We start from the raw sequence: 16,471 nt of genomic DNA, 5'->3' as shown, positions 1-16,471 counted from the left end.
ATTTATGGGTGAACTATCCCTTTAAGATCAGATGAATTAAGAAATCTATAAACAATACAGAGACTGTCATACCCCTGTGAACGATTTCATTCTTGTGGCACCAGTGAATAGCTCTGATCAGCTGTAAGATGTAGCTTCGTACTTTTTCAGGTAGTGCACCATTGGGCAATTCCTCCAACAACTCAAGCATATTCTGAAATATATATAGCAAAACACAATCTGAAACACAACACATCATCATCATCATCGTCATTTGAACTACAATTCAACCCAATCAAATGAAGGTAAAAAAAAAAAAAAGCTTGTTTTGAGCTGACCTTCTCCACATATTCAAACACTAGATAGAGTTTCCCCCTTCGACGAAAAGCCTCTTTCAGTTCTACGATGTTGTCTTGCTTCAGCGTACGGAGCATCTTGAGCTCTCGTAACGTCGTCTCTTTAACTTCCTCATTCTCTGCGGGAACACACAAGGGGGTTAGATGAGATTGAGAAAGGGGCTTGTGTTTTCTAGAGTAAAACAAATGAGCTATAGAGCTCTCAAAGAAAGGTGACATTATAAAAGGCACTTCTCACAAATGGGCTACACTTTGGTGTGCCATTACCTTTTAAGAGCTGCAAATCTCTTTGTTGTGAAAACTAGATATGTTAGATATATCGTTAAATTAACCTAGCATGAAAGTAGCAAATGTTTCCATCCCCCCTTAAAATGATGACATCATTTGGATCCTTTCTACAGCATGATGGGAAAACAATCTCATGCCATTTCCTTGACAGCTTAACAATTCATCTCTGTTACAACTGTCGTTATATTTCTAAAATAAACAATTTAATCCAATTTAATAATTTTTTTTTAAATAACATTTGTCCATTACATTTATTACAAATCACAGAAATCAGGTTTAAAAACGGTATTTAAATATTTTAAATAGAAAACTTCAATCAGTGTGTAAAGCGTTTATATACCAAATAACTAGCCCTTGGAGTCTGTGATAAATAATGTCAATTATACTTTGTGTCATGGTAACCATACAGTGTTGTGGTTTCCAACCAGTAAATTACATGGATGAAAAAGCAAGCATTTGGTTGTAGCAGTCTTTTACCTTCACTGTCCTTGAACTTCTTAATGGCCACAAGCTCTTTTGTCTCCTGCAAACCAGATATGTAAATCAGTTTGAGCGCCTTCTCAAACACAAGCTTTATTAGCAAGCTGTTAATGGACTTAACATGTAAAACAAACAGCTGAGAGCTGCACAAAAGAACTGAACCTTAGACGAACCACTTCCCGGTTGTATCAAATAAGCCACAAAGGGGTATTTTTCATGACAAAGCCCCTGACAATGCTTCCGCTAAAAGGAACAATGTGCATGTTTTCAAAGAATAGATATAATTTCATATTAGGATGTCTAATTATTAGGCGGAAGTATTGCATGCGCATATTTAGCCTTGTGTTCAGCAGCCCTTGCGGTGGAGAAATGTTCACCCACTGTCAGTCACACAGAGTCCCTGTCATCTGTGGTGTTGGACAGAGTCTCGTTTGCCTATCTTTGTCATTCAGAGCTCTCAATTTGCACTACAGCTCCCTTCACAGTGAAAGCCTTAGCGCTATGATCACGCTAGCTGCTAAAGCCCATGCATTTATCACAATTCTACACAGTAAACACTCACTCAGGACAAATTCCAGCCAGTATTATAGACTATAGTGCCCAGATAAATGGATATTAAATCATTATTCTTCTGGAGTCTGTGTTTTCTGTAGCCTGTGTATTTCAAAGGCAGTATAACTGAAGGCAGCTACCAAGTCTGATATAAAGGGAAACATCTAAATTGAGAGAAGTACTTGGCATAGTTACAGTGTCAAAGAAAGGTTGTTCAATACAAGAAACACGTTCAATAATTGCTGACAGATTTACTTGCAAAAAAGTACCATGGTTTTACCATGGTATTCTTTGAAGTACTTAAGACCATGTAATTACCATGGCATATGAATATGGTATTCATCCAGAATTATGGTATAACCATGTTTGTTTGTTTTTTTAACATGCCCCTACTATAATATTTTTTTAAAGTACCTTGGAGTAACATGTAACATCCCATTTTAAATGAATATGGTAATCTCTCAGTCTCAGTACCGCCGTATACATCGTATAAATCGTGAACTTACCAAAAGGTACTGTGGTTTTTTTGTTACCATGGTACTACTATGATATATTTGGATTTCCCATGGAGAACCATATAAAAAAAAAGAAAACAATATTATACCATACATACATGTTTGGGGTCAGTAAGATATTTTTGTTTATAAAATTGTAATACTACGTCACAATGTTACTGTCATTTTTGATCAAATAAATGCAGACTTGGTGAGCATAAGAGACATAAGAGTACTACTATCTGATAACATCACTGTACCACGGTACCGACACAGTACTTTTTATAAGGGTTAACAAGTCAACAAGCAACAACAACGCACATTTTTCTGTTTTCAGAAAATCTGTTTGTCAACTCTTGGACGAAATCCATAAAATGCCCGAACCCTGCAGATTTCAGAACATCGCTGAGGCTTGCATTTGAACCAGCTGCAATTAAACTGAAAGAAAATCCCAACTGAATCTCCCACAACAAGGCTGGATCCAGGCGCTAGCACTACCTGACGCCTCCGGTCGGTACCAAGTGCCTCGAAGGCTTCCTCATACTCTCCTCCGCAGTGGAACTGCAAGTCATTTTCACTTTAAGCACAGCTTGTCATGAACAGATATGATTCATGATCAGAAATGATTAAGAGGCACAGCAGGCATGTGGGGCTGGATAAGGGACTAGCTTTTCCATATTGAGTAAGCCGGACCCCTGCATGGGCTACTTGCAGAAAGATCTGGCTGCTTTAATTACGCTGCACGGTCAGGTTTTCATTTGGTATTAAAAGGATTTTTTTGTTGGCAGTGGCACGATATTCCGATATGGGGTTTGTTTTCAGGTTTACACTGAACAGGAAGTCTCTTTGAAATCAACATATGAACGGTTCTGCAGGATTGTTGTGCAGAATATGGCCCTGTGTCTGAATATGCATACTTCCATACTACAAAGTATGCAAAAAGCTGCACATTAAATGAGTACATTCATTATTATATCTGTTGCAACCAGGGAACGGTAAAGGTAAACAAAAAAAGAATACACATTTCAAAGCCAACATGGTGGACTTAGTATGTATGTATTTATAATACATACTGGCATATTTATATCAACTCTTGAGCATTTCTTCCTCAAATTAAAGGGATAGTTCACCCAAAAATGAAAATTCTGTCACCATTTGCTCACCCTCATGTCATTCAAAACCAAACTTACTTTATCCTGTAAAACAGACAATTTAAAAAATGTCTCATTGTTTTGTCCATGCATTAAAGGTCAAGGGGATCCAATATAATAGTATATTATTTATATTCTATTTATATACTAGTTTACTTTATATATATATATTTTTTTTTTATATGTATATTTAATTTTAGTTTAAAGGAGTCATGACATGAAAAATCAAATTTGCCTTTTCTTTTTACACATAAATGGTCTTTGTACCGTTAAAATATCCTGAAAGTTTCTTAGCTTAAAACATCCTTCTCACTATAAAAAAGCATTTATTTAATCAAGCTCCAAAAATGGGATATTGCGGGATCTGTGACATCACATGGGCAAATACATTTGCATATGACTTCCTCCAGAGCAAGACATTGAGGATTAGTTATACATCATCGCACTACTGGCATTCAGTCGCCTAATCTGTGACATTTGCCTACACTGCATGTGAGCGTCATGTCAAAAGCAAATAGAACCCATTATAATCACTGACGCTGTCTACACTGGATACAGTATACAGATGCGCGTTCAGTTTCTGACATACTCCACGCGCTTCACAAGGAGCACAGCATCTTGGATGGTATTTTGATGGTGTCCCAAATCGTGTCGCAGGATTATATGTTTGTTCGGAGCATTTTGCTTTGTAAACAAGGAATGGAGAGTTCACAAAGAAACTTTTGTTGAAAGATGAAGAAGCCAACTGATCTTACAGCAGCTGCATTACAAATCGCAAGTAAATTATTTCATAATTCTTTTTGTCTGTAAATGACGGTTTCATTTGGATAATGTTTTCAAAACACTGTACTCATGAGGGCGTTGACAGTTTCTAATGCAATGATGTTAACCAATCATAACATTAGCCGTTTACTGACCAGACTTAAAGGAACCGCCCCTTAAAAACGGATCATTTTAGACAGAGGGTCAGAATGAAGGTTGAAAATGATCATTTTTCTGCATATAGATTTGTTTGTTTTTTTGGACAACAACTTTATTAACATTACAAGTTCCATTTGATTACATTTATTTTCAGTTAGTACTAATTTTAGTAAACTAAACCAATTCTAAATGTTGCCTTGGGAGTTGGAAACAAATTAAAATAAGTTTTAAATCTAATATTTAATTATATTTTATTTTATTTCAGCATTATTTTAATTAACAAGTTTTTTTTTAAAATAGTTTTCATAGGACCACACTGAATTTCAAAACATCTACTTCTGTGTTTCACAGAAGAAAAAAATGCATACACCAAGGTGAGTAAATGATGACAGAATTAACATTTTGGGTGAACTATCCCTTTAAGTACACTACATACTATAAAAATAATGGGAATTCTGTATCCTACATTCAGGGTGAAGATAATTCATTATAACCTGTAAATGGTTGCTTCTGCATTTCGTAACAAACTGAAAAAAACTTGCAACATCATTTAGGAATCAGATATTTTTAGTTTCTTCACTTACTTGACAAACCTGTCTGTCTCTCGGTATATATATAGGGGGGTGAATGAGTCATGGACAGTGAAGAAAGCGGAGGGGTTGGGATCTGAAAGGTGTTTATGGAGAAGCTGAGACTTTCACAGCTTCAAAAACCCACCACACACAGCGTCCGTGTCTCATATTTCTAATAACCATGGAGACCAACCCATAATTCTATTTACAAAAGTGCATATGCACTAAAAATATGCCTTTACCTTCCAGACAGAATCCTGTGATAATACAGAGTGACATCAAACAATGACATCTCTGATATTTGGTGACAGGTAATCCGATCTTTAGCTAGTTGTTTCCGTTTTGGATTACAACATGTTAATGTATAGGTCAGGTGTACTTGTGAAAGACGGGCTGTTGACTTTGTTGTGTTGATGGGGAAACATAAGGGTCCGATGGGGGTCCAAAGCACTCAGAGTTAATATATCAGTACTGTCACTCATGAGGGGATGCATGAGAGTCTGTGTGTCTATAACTCTAGCATGGGCAGATAGTAGGATTACAAGCGGCAAGCCTGTTTTAATTCCTTTAGCTTCACAGCTTTCTTCACGGCCATTGTGCCGTTCAGAGGGTGGGAGGTCAGATCATTTGAGAGGGTATTTCTCTCAACACGAGAGCGGAAAGTCAGAAGTTTCACTTCACAGAGGCCTGTGCATGTTCTCGCTAAATGCATGGTACGGTTACTGTAATTTGCTTAGGAAATAATTAGATGCCATTTTAAAGACAGCTAAACCATGAAACAGAGCGGAACACGTAGTCAGTTCAGCCAACTTTTAGTATCGCTTACTTTAATAACGACGTTGGCATCCGTTCTAACATCCGTACGATCGGAACAACAATGCTGTTGAAAAACAGCACGGATCTAATTTCATATTGCCAACAAAGCTGGCGCAACCTTAATTGTCCTTGCTGCTAAGATAGGAAACAAAACATCTCTCATGCCAAGCTGGGTTCCTGAGCTGGCAAGGTATCGTGAACTCAAGCCCTGTCTGCCTCCAGGAGAAACAGAGTAGATCACAGCTAAATTTGATATCTCCTCCATTCATGGGGTCTCTATTAAAGAGTCATTTGTATTAAATCCTCTTACTTTTGTCAGCGCTTGTTTAAGGGAATTCTATCAGGGAGAGGTTTTTTTCTGTAATGGAAGAAAAATATAAACTGAGAAATAAGTAAAACCGTTGGATTAAATTCACTACCGTTCAAAGGTTTTTGAAAGAAGTCTCCTATGATCACCGAGGCTGCATTTATTTGATCAAAAATACAGTAGATATTGTGAAATAATATTACAATTTAAAATAGCTGTTTCTACTTTAATGTATTTTAAAATGTAATTTATAACTGTGAGGTATCCAGTACTCCAGTGTCACATGATCAGAAATCATTCTAATATGCTGTTCAAGAAACATTTCTTATTATTATCATCAATGTTGAAAACAGTTTAATATTTTTGTGGAAATGGTGATTCATGTTTTTCAGGATTCTGTGATGAATAGTAAGTTTAATAGAACACCATTTATTTGAATGATTTTTATTTTGTAACATTACAAATGTCTGAACAGTAATTTTTGATCAATTTAATTAGCATCCTCCTTACTAGCATCCTTGCTGAATAAAAGCATCACTTTTATTCATACATTTTTGAATGGTAGTTTCTGATTTAAATTAGATTTTTGATCAAAACAGTTATGTGAATTTAGAGATTCACAACAATATACAAAAAAATGGATATTCATTTTGGGAAATTTGTTTTTGGAAAAACATGCACTGATGAATTGTGCAAAATAAAAGCAGGACCATAAATAGGGTAAATAAATTTAGATTTCATGTCGACTTAACAAATCTAAAAAATGTTGACCATATGAACATGAAATTCATAGGAAATGTGTCTCCAGCATAGAAGACAAAAAAATGGCCTCTCTTAAAAACTGCAAATAAAACGACACTGACCCAAAAAAGATTGAATTGACCAAGCTGATTCAGCTTTTTTTCATTGGCACAAACCCTAAAATGTCCAACGATCCTGAATGGTTGCGTAAGCTCTGGGCAGTAGAGTATAGAGCATTGCATGTTGTCTTCCATAAGATCCATACAATGGAACTAGAGAGTCCCACATATTGATTGTGTTCCACTGACTACACAGCTGTTGTTCTATTAATACCACAGACATGTTTACATTAGACACATGGTGGGGCAGCTTAGCCTTGAGAGCCACACAATGACACAGAGGCATGTTTAAGTGCTAAATAATATCCTGTAAACGGATATTAAGAGTCCATTTTAAGCCTTCATGATGTTTTCAATTTATTACCAGGTCTGACGCTGGATTAAAGCACCATTCCTGCTCATAAAATAATGTGAGCACTCGGGTAAAGGAAACAAATACCATTTTATTTATAACATGGGCTCAATTGTTGGTTGCAGATTAAGCCTGGCCAGACAGTAAAATTAATCACTGCTCACAATTTAATTTTGTGTTGGCAAATCTGGTGCTTTAATATCCCTGGCCTTTTTTATACTTAGAAATTCAGATGACAGACTTAAATTAGTTTCAAATAACTTTTTTTTGAACCCCCATTTTAAAAAGTTTAGAATGTGATTTATTCACGTGACTTTTCAGCATCATTACTCCAGTCTTCAGTGTCACATGATCCTTTACAAATTTGGTGCTCAAGAAACATTTCTTATTATTATCAATGTTGAAAACAGTTGTGCTGCTTAATATTTTTGTTAAAATGGTGATTCATGTTTTTCAGGATTCTTTGATGAATAGAGAATTCTAAAGAACAGCATTTATTTGAAATAAATAACTTTTATCTGTCACTTTTAGTCAATTTAATATGACTTTAACTTCTTTAGGAAAAACAATCTTTCTGACCCTAAAAACTTTTGAACAGTAGCATATGTTAAGCGACTGGGTTAAAATGATTGTATAGGATATTAATATTTACATTAATATTCATATTTAGGACTTTAGAAAAGAAGGATATAGGAATATCACTATAGTTCTGCCTTGCAAAAACTACAACTTTAATCATCATATTCCGCCATCCAATCCACAAACAATAAAAACATTCCAAATCAAAGCATCAAATTTGAACATAATACCCTGTTATCCAGCTTCACGTCCAAAGCGTTTTCTTTCAATATCTCTTCATCTTGGCATTTCTGTCACACACAATCTCATCCATGGTGCCTTGCACAGTCATCTCACCACGGCCCTCCACAACCAGTGTTCCCACTCAAGGTGACCTATTTAATGCTAATGCACACTCACGTCCCCTCTTCCTTCTCTGCCCTCAATTCGACTGATACGCTATAAAAATAAATATATTCCTCTCCAAGGGAACAATCTTTTAAATTCAGATGATCCCCGTCACTCACAGGCCATCGCACGTCTACACACACGTCTGAAGAGAGAATATAAAAACACCCTTACTGAGCTTCACATCAACAGCAAAATCAAACAGTCATTCAATAGATCTTAAAACATGAGATGTTCAAATGCTAATCAGTGTGGGTGTGATTGCACATTGCTGACAAATAAATAAATTGCTGCCTAGCTTCATGCATTTGATGTCTTTTCACTCATTTTAATGAAGCAAGCTTGAAAACAAAGTGCGGAGATGCTAATAGAATTTAAGTGACCATTGCACTAGAGCGAAGCACATTTAGAATATCTGACTGACAAATACACAAGAATATTAAAAGAGTCATATGATGCTTTTTACGGTTTTTCTTTTCCTTTAGTGTGTAATGTATCTGTTTGTGTATGTATAAGATCTGCAAAGTTATAAAGCTCATAGTCTCCCACAAAGAGATTTATATACAAAAATGCCTCGATCCAAGTCTAGATGTTTCTTACGCAAACGTCTACATCACATGGAGAAATATTAGCATAATGCCCACCCAAAGGCGTACGCAAAGAAAGAAGACAAAGCTTCAGTGAACTGTCTCTGTATCGTTGAAACGCTGTGGCTGCATCCCAAAATCGCATACTTCCCTACTATATAGTAGGCGAAAAACAGTATGTGACTAAAGAAGTTTGTCCGAATTCACAGTATTCAGACAAAAAGTCTGCTACAAGTTCTGAAGTGTGCATTCGATGAACACTTTACTATCCCATGAGGCCACAGGAGAGGATGTATGAATGGCAGTGAAGCGACGTAACTGACGCTAGTCACATGATAATGACAGCATAGCGAATGTAGTGCATTCAGATTACACTCAAACTATATAGAACATACTTTTTTAGTGGTCGTGAAGTAATTACTTACTCCTAGCACCTACTCGGACGCTGCTGTCGCTCTTCGATGTAAAAGCAAAACCACTTTTTTAGCGTTACGAAAATGGATGAACTTAAGAATCAGTGGTGATTTATTTAGTTAGCTTGTGTACAGTGCATTTTCTTCCAGTTTCCAGAGTACAACGCTGGATATACACCCCTAAATACATAAGAAATGTCCACTTGTATGTTTTTTAAACTGTATTTTATGGTGTCACTTCAGGACAAAGTTGTTAACAGTGAAGAAGAAAATCCCACTGTCAAACGTTCTGCTAAAGTAATGCTCGAACTGAGACTGTAATACCGATGACATTATTAACTGTGTGTTTACAGTTGCGTTAGAAGCTGAAGATCACAATTAAAGGCTGTTTCATTTCTGACACACACTTGAGGTTTCTGGCTAATCACAACTCACTGGGGCAGCTAACCAATCAGAGCACTATAAGCTTTTCAAAAGGAGGGACTTTGTAGAAATCAATGCGTTTCAGACAGACTGGGAATAGAGGCACTGCAATAAATGTACAGTATATGAAAAATAATGTATTTTGAACATAAAAACATGTTAACCTATTATAATACACCCAATCAACAAAATAATGAAGTTTTAAAATAGAATCGTAACTTATTTTTGTATATTTCAATGCAAAAACTACTAAATGAAGGTACACAAGAATATCTCAACCAAAGACAAGAACAAACAGCAGTTCTTGTTGTGTTGGGTCACGCACAAAGGGCCTTTCATGGCCCCCCACTCGCTGGGATAACATCACTTGGGTACACTAGAGAGAAACAATAGAGAAGCCAGAAACAAGAGCGTTCTCAGTGAGGAGTGAATCGCTGAGCTTTTTAAAAGTTAGCTGGTGCAGTTTCCATCTCAGCGTGCTTCTAGGGAAGTACATACCGTAACTAAATGAGACACATTGAATATGCTTTGTTTTACACATATTAATGACTGCAAACTTAAATATGATAATTTATTTGTTCCTTTATTCATCCATACATCACTGGCATGCTAATTGGATAGTGTTCTGCTTTGTAAAAACCACTATGACTATAACTGGAGTTAATAACAACTCATCTCTCCAGTACCTCTATTAACAGTCACTTATAGGACAAGCTCAAAATATGCACCTTCTTAAAGAAAATTCAAGTTTTCCCCAAGCAGACACAGATTTCATTTCTGCATATTAAATTATCAAACAATACGTGCAATCACCATTGATCTAAGTGGATTTATGAATGCACAAATGGATTGTTTATTTGAGGATGTGGGGATTTGGGATGCACACTAAGCCGTATATAGTCAAATATGTGAATGGCATGTGCTTCATCAATATTGATGTGTTACCAATATTTAAATAAATGGTGCTTGTTTCTATACTGCCCAGTATAGGTTTCTATGGAAAAGAGTGCAGGTAGAAAATCCCTATTCTATTCCATTCTATTCTATTCTATTCTATTCTATTCTATTCTATTCTATTCTATTCTATTCTATTCTATTCTATTCTATTCTATTCATATGCAAAAGTGCTAAACATGGCTCTGTACAACAGCACAAAATGGCAAATTTGGTATTGATTGCTTTTATACAACAGTTTTATAAACAAGAATATAATATTGTAACAACTTAATTTTTTAGACAAGTTTGAGGTTCATTCAATTCAATTAATTTGATCAAAAATAGAGTAATATTGTGAAATATTACAATATAAAAGATTTTCTCTTTGAATCTATTTTGAAATGTAATTTATTCATGTGATGGTAAAGCTGAATTTTCAGCATCATTACTCCAGTCTTCAGTGTCACATGATCCTTCAGAAATGCTAATTTGCTGCCTAAGAATAATTTGAAAACAGTAGTGCTACTTTAACATTTTTGTGCGAACCATGATGAATCTTTTCAGGATTATTTGATGAATAGAAAGAACTGCATTTATTTAAAAATAGAAAAAAAATTGGGGGAAAAAAAATCTTGCTGTCCTCAAATTTTTGAAAGATAGTCTACATGAAAATGATTGCAATAGAAGCCAAAGCAGAATTAAAAGTATATTTACAAGGAATATACATAGTGACGACTCTGGAACGGCACAAACATTATAAAATAGCCAAACTTTATTCTATTCTTTTCCAATTTTATTTTATTATATTCCATAACAAAATCACCCAAAGGCAAACAACAGCTCTACACAACACCAAAAGTCACCAACAAATTGAATCTAGTCTCCTAATAAGACTGTTTCAATCAGGTATGTAGCGAAATCCAAGTTTAGCACAATTTTTCCTGGTGATCAATGCTATTCAGAATGTCTGTAAATAGATCGCAGGCATATTTGCGTTGGGGAATAATGATACGTGAAAGAGAAACAAGACAGAACGCAACAAAACACAAACAGTCACTCTTGATTTCAGCTGCAATTTTGAATGCATTTAATGAAGGAGGGAAAGCGCTGACTGACCAATTACTAAAAGCACGAGCCTGGATTTCTGGTCTGGCACAAGCTGAGGACTATACTTGCTGCTGAATTTATCGCTCTCATTATCATTCATAACAATGATGCATAGGAACTTGGAGTGGAACAATGTAATTATGCATGGAAATATGATTGGTTTATTTCTTTCATCAATTCTCAGCTATTCTAATGCACACTGATTATTTAACACAACCTCTGTCAAAATCAATAAATATACTCACAAAGCCACTTTACATGATTAAATGATAGTTCCATATGCAAACATTAAAACTTTTGACTTTCAACTCGACCCTTTAAACTGTTTCCAGAAAGATGTGTGTAGCTACATGACTCTGTACAGATAAGAGCATGAATACTGTGCATGTTATCAGTGGTAACTCCGAGGTGTGTGTGTCGAGGGTCAGTGAAATCTAAAGTGTAATGAGCCCTAACCATTCTGTTGCACTGTACTGTCATTCATCATCTAGCCAGGCAACCAGCCACACTGCTGTTGTCTGCCCAGGCGTGAAGACACATCCTGGGCATGCAACCATGAATCAAATACCAACAGCATCGAAAAGGGACTGGTGAAAACAACCTTAAAAGACAGGTAGTTTTGATAACAACGAAATTTTATCTAGTGGTTTTAAAACTTTGATTTATATGAATGTGGTAAAAGGTGTTATCATATCTAAAGGCCCGTTCACGTTCAAACTATATTTGCGTCCACACCGCCGGACGATAGCGTTCTGTTTATTATAAGCATGCGCCGCAGTTTTGTCGTCTGTCGCTTTAAATGCTCGAGCTCTATGAAGTAGGATGGATTCTGATTGGCTGTCAATGTTTTTATCGTTCATCAGCTGGAAAAAAAATTCCAAAAGGGATTCCAATGATATTGTTTCTCTGTGCCTTTATCATTTGTGGTGTGGACTGCTATTCTTTTTATATTTAGAATGATTTTTAGAACTATGTCTTTTTCGTTATCGTCCTCGGTGTGAACGAGGCTTAAATCTTATTTAAAAAAATACTCTCGGCATATGTACTTAAACTCTGTGTCATCGATTCACTTCAGACGCAAGCTATTTTGTATATTGAACAAACACATCAATAGCAGTGTCATAGGCTAAATCCTCGGGATGAGCATGTATTGAAGCTATAATGTTTCAAAACACACAGAAATCACTGCATAATGGACGATACAAAAAAATGCCCTGAAACTCCCAACAGCACAGCAGCAATTTCAATAAAAGCAGCTCCTATTGGTTGAAAATATGCCTATATTTACCTTATTGTGAGTTAGTCTAGCGATGTTCGGCTGTCTGAAAATGCCTCCCAAACAATGAAGCAAATCTGCCAACTAGGCCACAAGCAATGCATTTGGAGAAGCCCACAATTTTAAAAGAACCAGTTGCTAGGGAACCATGCCATATTACAATTGAAAATATATTTATAAAGGAAATATTTCAACAAATGTACCGTTTAAGGTGTTTAAACGTCGTGCAACTCTTCTGGGAAAGTTACAGTCACGAGGCCCATAAAGGTTAAGTGAGTTAGGCAGTTTTTTCTTACGGGGAAAATGAGAAACTAGCCTCACCTCTACAAATGACATTACCAGAATGTTTTTTTGCATAAACAGTATAGGTAAGTGATCTTCATCCAGGTGGATATGAACAGTACGGCTTCAATAATTATCTGGTTTTCAAAATACATCTAATTTGCATGGATCAAATAAGCTGTACAACATATTTACATAGGACTTTCTTCAGGTCTACTTAGCATGCTGACCAACAGCTTTCTGCATAAATATGTCTTACCTTGTGTCTGCATTTCAGGACCACCCCATAGGCTCCTTTGGAGGAAAAAAAAAAGGAAACGCTTTATATGCTCAGTTTACGGCTTATGAACAAGCAGCTGTTTTAATTTTCTTTTTTAATTATTGATATTAACAAAAGATGCACTCACCCTCTCCTACAATCCCAAGGACCTCAAATTTATTCATCACATTACCGATGTCAGGAATCTTCATCAAGTCAAAAGATGGCGAGGTGGTGCATGTCTGGGCTGAGAGGAGCGGAAGGCCAGAGGATGGGACAGATATCGGTGCTTGAACGGGTCATTGCAGCAAAAATCTGCTCCCGGCTGGTCACAATGCTCTTCTCATAATCCACACACATACACTGACACACATTCCTGCAAACTAATACACTGCACGCACACACTTGCTCACCTGAGGAGGAAGAGAGCAGATATTTTGCAGAGAAGGGGTCAAATAGAGTTGTTCATGCATACTGGATCTACATCATATGTGGCATATCTACTGTATATTTCACATGAATATGCATCAAATGCATGATGTGCATCAATGCAGTGGCACATCTAATGCATAATGAAATGACATTGATCACTGTTTATATTCTGTCTTATTTTAATAAGAATGGATATTTTTAAGATTGTCATGATTCGGTTTAGGGCCACAGAGCTTCCAGACGAATTATCATGAATTTTCCAATAGTTTTGGGAATAGCAAAGCACAGCTCTTAAAAAGATTTACAGGTGGGTGAACATGGACAGCCTGAGAATCCTCTGCCAAATCAGAAGTCAGTGATGTAATGTGCTGAAAACACAGATGGACATCATCTCAATCACCTCAGATGTGCGACAGGTAGCATCTGCCTTTTATTTGCGTACAGTACCCGTTTCTTTTGCACTTAAATGCATTTCCAGATATGCGTTTCGAAGGTCATGTCGTGACACCAACAGCTACTTGTATGTTTGTGCATTGTGCATAAAAGCGGCGCATGTCTGCATCTGATGTGTTGTGCGGTATGCGCGTGCGTAAGTGTGCGCGCGCGCTGGAAATATTCGTAGGTGGATGAAAGTTCTATCATTATTTTAAGCATCTTATCCACCTGAGAGTATCAAGAAATGACTGACAGCCCACAGCACTTACACCCACTCTTAAATGAACAGTAAAAATACGGTGGGGTAAAAAAAAAAATCACAACGATTTAATACAAAGTGCCCAGCCAATATAAAGACTATGTACATATCAAATATGGTCTTAAACGCATAATTGATAACAGGTGACTTCGGTCTCCTGGAGTGTGTGGGCAGGAGGTGTACGTGTTTGTGCGTTCACATCAGAAACACCAACGATGTAACAGCCACAAACATCAAACATCCAGCGTAAAAACCAAGCGCATTGACAATATTCGTAATTTATGGAAAGAGCACCAACCAGAATACTCACTTATGTCCAAGACAACGTCGCGCAAACTGTCCTCTCGCCTCGCCAAGTAACGATGTTTTCATTTTCACCTGCAGTGGTAACCCATCATCACAGCTGCAACAGTATCCACCTTCATTCTGAGCCATTGACAACCTAACAAGGCGAACTTACGGATCGCAGTATGGCGAAGGGGCGGGTAATGAATATTAAGCACGTCACGCTGACGTTGCCTGGTAACCTTGCAGAATCGTCCAGTCACGTAAGCTAGTTAATATTCATGAGCCAGGCCTTCGCTGTAGTAGGGTGTATACAAATTGGCGATCAGGCGAAGCGGCACCAATCCGAGTGAGTGGCGGACTGCTCACACCAATAGTGTCCGAACCGAACCTCTCTGTGGCCAATCACAATGGAGGAAAGCTCAGAATGGTCCAGAAGCGAAAGATCGTCTTTGGCTGGGTTTGGTTGAGAAATGATAATATGCATTCCTGCTCGGATGTGTTACATTTCATACATGCATACATCCAAATTGATGTGCTCGTTTGGCGAGCCTGTGCTTGTGTGTGTGTGTGTGTGTGTGTGTGTGTGTGTGTGTGAGTGTGAGTGGGCTGAGCTGAAAGATCAATTCAGCAGACAGCTCACACTGTTTACTGCTGAGAAGAAAAAAGAACAGGCCTATAGATCATGACCGAATCTATCTATCTATCTATCTATCTATCTATCTATCTATCTATCTATCATTGCCAAATGATGTTATAGTAGCCTAGTCAATGTATGTTTTAAACTTTTGCCTTTAGGTTTTTCCTTTTTGACGCATCTCTAATCTATGTAATTATATAGGCTCTGTAAAATTGCGATTGGTCAGTTTTGTTGCTACACTATTTATTTATGCATTATTTATTTATTTATCCTAAAATAATTGCCTAAGTCATTTTTGACAAAAGCAACTTAGGCAATTATTTTAGGAAGGTGACGTTATTTATTATTATTATTCAGAAAATTATAGCAGAATGGCATAATATGTCACTCTTAATAAACATCACAGGCAAAAATGCTGGGTTTTCCAGCAAAAAGAAGAATGTAATATGGGAAAACTCGAGACAGGCAGGCTGACTGCATGGAGGGATTCTTCAGGAAAAGCGCATGGTGCCATCTAGCGATTATTACCATCTGAAAAGTAGCACATGCAATACAAATAATAATAATAAAAAGTTGTTTTCTTAATAAGTGTTATTTACAGCAGTCATGCTCATATAGCCTATTTAATGCGACCCCATTTCACACAGGAGTAAAACTTTTTTTAAAGTTATAAATATAAGGCTATAGTAGACAAAGGCTATAGATCATTTGAATTATTTAAAAGAATAATTATATGCGATGATAAAATATGCACATCTGCTGTATTATTAGACCAGATAGCCTAATGCCCATTTAATTAACATCAAGTAGACTATACCTCATAAATTACATTTTTACAGTTAAATTATGTTTATTTGTAACCACAATGAACATTAAACACCTTCATATGATATTCCTCATATAGGCCTATATTTTTCCCCCAACTCACTAATAATTAATCTGTAAGCAAGATAACATATATCCACTTTAATTCCATTCTATTTTTATAATGTCACTCGAATTCAGTTCAAACCGGCTTCAGCGTGTAAACGTGGATTTGAAAA

The 16,471-nt window shown here is 36.6% G+C and overlaps 1 protein-coding gene across 2 annotated transcripts in view; it reads right to left on the bottom strand.

Moving 5' to 3' along the window:
- cdkl5 (cyclin dependent kinase like 5) overlaps nucleotides 1-14,947 on the bottom strand; it is a 29,773-nt gene extending 14,826 nt beyond the window's left edge. For both annotated transcript variants that reach the window (XM_084396156.1, XM_084396157.1), the window contains exons 1-6: nucleotides 14,814-14,947; nucleotides 13,526-13,790; nucleotides 13,378-13,412; nucleotides 1,101-1,146; nucleotides 318-454; nucleotides 73-193 (exon numbers count right to left, since the gene is read on the bottom strand). In XM_084396156.1, the coding sequence (XP_084252282.1) occupies nucleotides 73-193; nucleotides 318-454; nucleotides 1,101-1,146; nucleotides 13,378-13,412; nucleotides 13,526-13,589 (403 nt within the window). In that variant the 5' untranslated portion in view covers nucleotides 13,590-13,790; nucleotides 14,814-14,947. The remainder of the gene's footprint in view (nucleotides 1-72; nucleotides 194-317; nucleotides 455-1,100; nucleotides 1,147-13,377; nucleotides 13,413-13,525; nucleotides 13,791-14,813) is intronic.
- Between the last annotated feature and the right edge of the window lie 1,524 nt (nucleotides 14,948-16,471).

The sequence above is a fragment of the Rutilus rutilus genome (genome assembly GCF_951802725.1).
Source record: "Rutilus rutilus genome assembly, chromosome: 22".
Classification (NCBI taxonomy): domain Eukaryota; kingdom Metazoa; phylum Chordata; class Actinopteri; order Cypriniformes; family Leuciscidae; genus Rutilus; species Rutilus rutilus.
This window is presented reverse-complemented; position numbering and strand designations above follow the sequence as displayed.